Source organism: Brugia malayi (assembly GCF_000002995.4).
Source record: "Brugia malayi strain FR3 genome assembly, contig: Bm_v4_ChrX_scaffold_001, whole genome shotgun sequence".
In the NCBI taxonomy this organism is placed as follows: domain Eukaryota; kingdom Metazoa; phylum Nematoda; class Chromadorea; order Rhabditida; family Onchocercidae; genus Brugia; species Brugia malayi.
Window position 1 is genome coordinate 12,289,521 of NW_025062479.1, and position 6,000 is coordinate 12,295,520.

A 6,000-nucleotide genomic window follows, 5' to 3' on the forward strand; every position below is an offset into this window, starting at 1 on the left:
TTTCACAAGATTTTTATATGAATATTGCTTTTTTGAAACTTTATCGCTTACAACTTATCAAATTTTAATACAAATTATAGCAAGGATATTTTTGCTAAATAAGATATATATTTGTAAAAGAATGCATTAGTAATATCTTATAAAAGTCTTACTTTGTATGTGCAAATCTCGGTTCCGTACTGGTTGATTGTTCGTTTTTTCAATAAAGCGGGTATTAGAAGACCTTTGCTTTGTGATTTTTGTAGTACAATATTTTTTTCTAGATTTACATGATGTAATGAAAAGCAAAGGTTTCCACTGAATAATAATAATAATAATGTATACGTCTATTTAAAATGCTCTAGATGTCCTTATTGTTGTAGTGGTTTACCTAAATTATATTTTCTTGTATTATCAATGAATATTTTGTAAACAATAAAAATATGTTGATTTATTGATAAGTTTGGCTGTTTGAGTGCTCTATTACACAGAAGAGACTGATAAATTCATTTAAAGAAACTTCACAAACGATGACGATTATATCTGGAAGTGAAATGAAAATGACTGGAGTGAAATGCTACTTATCCGAATGCCATTTCACTTGGTTTGTAGGTTAACTTCTCTGACATAATTTTGATTTAAAAACCCAAAATTTCAAAGTAAAACAATGTAATATAATCTTTGAAAAAACTTTTACAGAGAGAAATGGAGGAAATGATGAATAATGTGCAAGTGCTAATACAATAAATTTGGCGATTGCCTTTCCTATCTCTTCCGGCAACTTCTTCCTCTGTCCCTTTTATCGTCCCTTCCTTTGATGTCTTGATGATTTGTGATGCTCATCGAATCAACTCCAACTTTCACTGATTTGATCTGCTACTATGTCACTATCAGCAGTTTACACAATGAGTGATTCATCACTTGTATTCTTAGGAATATTCTAGTTCTTTATCTAAGTAAAATTTGATTGCTTTGTAAATTAAAATGAAAATATCAAACAATCTGATGGATGCTCTTTTAAGCAGCAGAACCAGTTTACACTTCTTCCCAGTACCCCCTTAACCTGTGTTTATCATTCCTTTGATTCAAGATTGATGTCTCATTGCTGCTGTTTGCCTTTTACTGCATGGTTACCTTTCCGAAGATCTTTCGCCTATCTGCACTCCCTAATAACTACTCCTTCATTTTTCTATTTTCACCGCCCCATGCTTCCTAAAAAATTTTCACTCTCTTCTGCTTCCGTTTGTACCTAACTTTACTGCTTTACATCTGTCAAATATCAATAGTTTCAGAAATCCCGAGACATCTCATCTCTCGAACATTTAATATGGTGACAGTCGACATAATGCACTGCGAGGGCTGTATCACCACCAGCTCTTAGCATTGCAAATTTAATTGCTTCCTGCAAACTGCATATTCATCATATCTGTATGCATCATTATCTCCCATAAATTTTTTTACAAACTAATCATGTATGCAATGAAAGTCTTTCTCTCCACATCGATTTCGGATTCATTACATTAATAATCAAACAAAAGTTACATTTTGAAATGCAACGGAATAACTGAAATATTTTACATGAATTTCAAGTTGTACCAAATTAGATCAAGAATGGAGTGGTCTCGCAACTCATATGCAAGTTGCATGAGAGAATAGCACAAAGTATGGGTTCGCCGCAATACGAGGACAGTCTGCTTGCTAATCTGCGAATTTTACACGATTTATTTTTTAGCAATGACTGTAAATGGTGCCAAGCTGTGATAGTCTCATTCAAGCAGTTCACATCAGCAAGAAAATGGAGCAGAATGCTGATATGATGAATGATAGAAATGTTAGTGATTGTAATCAATAAGGGAGGGTATTTTTGTAATTATGGATTAGCAATGAACTTTTGTTTTGAATTTTCAAAGTACCTGTTTGAATCGAAATCCTTGAGCTTCGGGACATCTAAATGATTTTCATCTACTGCCAGTACTTTTCATCTTATCGTTGTTCACAACAAATAACATGTGTATCCGAACGGATAATAAAGCTTTCAGAATGAAGGGAAAACATTTATCAGCGCCAACACCTGGGAAATACCCGTATCAGAAATGACCAAAAATATGGTAAATCCAATTCGGCAAATCTGTGACTCTCTATTGGTGTCATCCAATACGAAAAAACCATTACTTAAATTAAACCTTGGAGATCCGACTATTTCTGGCGCACTACCTGTATGTTCAACTGCGATTCAGGCCATAAGTGAAGCATTAACTAGTCGTAAATACGAGGGTTATGCACCTGCCATTGGTAATTTACCATTATCATTCATGATAAATTGCCTAAATCATTCCATTATTTTGCTCTTTTAAACTGTTTGAAAATCTATTTTTAAAATTTAAAGGATGATTTTTTCTTTTTTTTAAGACCAAGCAGTGCAACTTAATATCTTTTACTTATTTTATCGTTCTTCCAATAAAATTTCAACACTTTGTCAAAGTCATTTAGGATTTATTTTTCATTTTTAGGAATTCTGGAAGCTCGAGAGGCGATAGCCCGACACTTCACACATCCTGAAGCACCAGTTACCGCGGATTCGGTCCTTTTAACCAGTGGTTGCTCACATGCTATTGAAATGGCAATCGAAGCGCTGGCAAATCCAGGCGACAACATTCTTGTACCAGCACCTGGCTTTCCCTTATACTCAACTCTTATTAAATCTTCAAATGTTGAAGTGTGTTTGTTTGGAAGTTTCAAGCTTAAGACGCGACACGACTACAAAATTAACTAGAAGAATTTTTACTAAATTTTTCTTGAAGTGAGGAATGAAATAAAACAATAGATCATCCTTTGATTGAAGGTGCTCACATTTCAGAGTCGTTATTATTACTTCGATATAATGAATGACTCGCAACTGGATCTGGCTCAACTGAAATCTGTGATTGATAACAGAACTCGTGCCATAGTCGTCAATAACCCTCCAAACCCAACCGGCATAGTTTTAAGCAAAAATCAGCTGGAATCGATATTACAAGTCGCTTTTGAAAAACGGATCCCTATAATTGCTGATGAAGTTTATGGAACGATGACCTATAATGGAGCTGAATTTCATCCAATAGCAACTCTGAAACCGAAAGTACCGATACTTACTTGTGATAGTATTGCCAAACGGTTTCTTCTACCAGGATGGCGACTTGGATGGATTATCATCCACGATCGGTATGCAGCACTGCAACCTATTCGAAATGGACTAATAGCATTAGCTCAAAAAATTGTAGGTCCTTGCGTGCTAATTCAAGGTGCATTGCCACGTATCTTGCACTCAACCAATGCTAATTTTTTTCGACAGGTGAACCGCACTATTCACCGCAATGCAAGCATTGTATTTGAGTGCCTAAGAAAAGTGCCGGGTTTGCAACCTCTCGCTCCTAACGGGACAATGTACATGATGGTAGCCATTGACGAGCACATATATGGAAGAGACGAAATTTTCATTCGAGACTTACTCGTGGAAGAAAATATCATCTGTCTTCCAGGTTGCGTTTTTCATTGTGATGGTTGGTTTCGTTTGGTACTCACCTGCAGCGAGCACGATACCCGTGAAGCTTGCGCTCGCATTGCGCAATTTTGTTTACGGCGTTATTCACACATCTTGGATCAGGGAATTGTTACTTGATACTTTCATTTATCACCTCATTCATGATCTCCACTCTCGAACTCCATGTTGTTATGCTATAACCTTAAAATTGAAGTTTTCCTAATTTCACATTACATGGGAATTATATTGTAATTGTTTAGATGTCCACGCAGCAATCGATCAATATTTGTAGGCATGTAAGAAGGTTATGTTGCTTTTATGTGCTCAGATTGAACTTCTTTTCACCGACATTATCAGCATTATTGCTCCGTTCAAATATTAGTTATATGTAATCTTTTTGTGGTGAAAAGTTGTGTCTAAGCACGGTTGAGAAGGGTTCATCCACTTTTGTCTCAGTTAATTGGTCACTTTTTCATTGTTACTCTAATAAGAAATCATAATAATACAGCATACAGATAGTAGAATCCGGCAAATTAGGATTATTCTCCCCTTCTCTTTCCTCTTCCCTCTCCATTTTCACTCCCTATTACTTTTAATTATTGCCTTATTATTTATAAAAGACGATACAATACGCTACGCTCTTTTCTTTTGATATACTCAACTGATAATTTGGTGAAGTGAATATGTGAGGTGACTGAAAGAATTATTTAAAGAAACAGTCGTAAATGATGTCAAAAAATGTTCTTCCTAGAGCAGCAAATATCAAAAATGTTCGAATATGCAGTTTGAAATGTCTTGAATTAGTAGTGGAATTTTTTGATGTACTTTAAGTAATGAATTTAGCAATAGATATTCGTAAAATGTCATCCGACATTCCTATCATACTTGGCACTTTTTAAACTTATTTCATCATGGAAAGTGTAAAAAAACAACAATTTTTTCCAAAATGATTTTAAAATAATTGTTCCAAACCAGTTTTAAAATAAAGTTAATTGACCAGTGGAAATTTTTTGCCCCGAAACATGCTTTCAAAATAATTTGACGAAATGAAATTATGAAGTCCCTCGCCACTTTGCAATCAAAAATATCCAGGAAGCACTGAGATAATGGAATTACCGAAATTCTTAGGTTTTATTTTGTAACAAACATTGCATTTGAGGCATCTCTCAGTTGTCACTTGCTACTGCTGACATGATCAAATGTTTTGTTACGCGAAGTTGGGTTCATTATCATCCACGCTCAATGATCTGATATTCAAATACAAAAGTAGTGCTGAAAGTTGTTGAAGAAAAATATTGGCTAAGTTCAAGTAATCGTGACTTTACTTTTGCCAGTAACTTGAAGACCGTATAATGCAAATATGGAAAAAACCACTATCCCATTTAAAAAATGCGAGATAATCTGAAACCTTTCTGTAGAAAATAAAATAATGGTTTTACATTCTACTAAAAAGAAATTTTTGCTAAGCTTATCTGATAATCGGATAACGAAGGATGAGTTTTAGTGTTTTCTCTCATTAATGCAGTCTGACTATATCCACTCCTCGGTATTTTTACATATTGTAGTAGGAAATACTTCCGGAATAGGCCCATAAATGCAAGTTGTAAAAAAATTATTTTCAATCCAAATGGTTCACATCCGTAGTTTTTTTGAAATCTGTAGAGTTACGTACGTCCTGCAGACGTCATTTTGTATTTGAGATTCTCTTCTGCTGTTGTTTGCAATTAAAATGTTTAAAAAATATTCTACTAAAACTTCTTTATATAAGATTTTCAGCAGTAATGGGTAAAAAGAATGAAGTAGTATTGTATAAACCTTTGAATTCCTTGAATGAATTAGTACCAAGAATTTAAGCTGTCATTGTTGAAATCAGTATTGAAATAGGTCGCTTTTATGATAAAATTGCTTTTATTACATTAGACTTCGCAAAATTAAAAAAAAAAAAAAAAAGAGATTAAGGAACATAATTTCGAATGGAAATTACTACATCTTAGTAAATATTTCCATAATCTTTGGAAATGCACCAACCGATCGATCTAGATTATCAGAAATCGTTATGCAAGAGGTAATTCGTCGGTTAAAGACGAAAGTCACATTTTTGACATATATGCCTGCAAAGATGAAGTGCAACCGTCACTTCTTTTATCAGAAATTCTTATGCACTATTTTACTGATTTGGTGATAAGGAACAATTGCAGGTACAAATGTTTTTTGGTGTGAAATGGTTAAAATAGTGTACTGCAAAATGGTAATGATGTTTGATTGGATTAAAGGAAACAATGATTTGTTTGAGGTTAAGAATGTGACAGTAGCGCACTTGAATAGAAACAAAATTAAAGATCCATTGAAATTACCTTGTTAAAATGAGAGGCAGAGATCATACTCAGAGGTTAACTGTGGAAGTGCTATGTAAGCGATCATGCTGTCGAACAAACGGGGAATTGTTTAATGAACTCCGTCTGACTTGAAGTTTCATGTTTAGCTGATTAAATCGTTTTATT

General features: G+C 34.1%; 1 protein-coding gene across 1 annotated transcript; it reads left to right on the plus strand.

Moving 5' to 3' along the window:
* Positions 1-1,723: 1,723 nt before the first annotated feature.
* On the plus strand, positions 1,724-3,516 carry Bma-tatn-1 (Uncharacterized protein; the record flags this gene model as incomplete). The annotated part of the gene is made up of 5 exons (XM_043074587.1): positions 1,724-1,810; positions 2,019-2,271; positions 2,490-2,695; positions 2,837-3,180; positions 3,498-3,516. 5 exons carry the CDS (start codon positions 1,724-1,726, stop codon positions 3,514-3,516), a joined length of 909 nt encoding a protein of 302 aa, XP_042930521.1.
* Between the last annotated feature and the right edge of the window lie 2,484 nt (positions 3,517-6,000).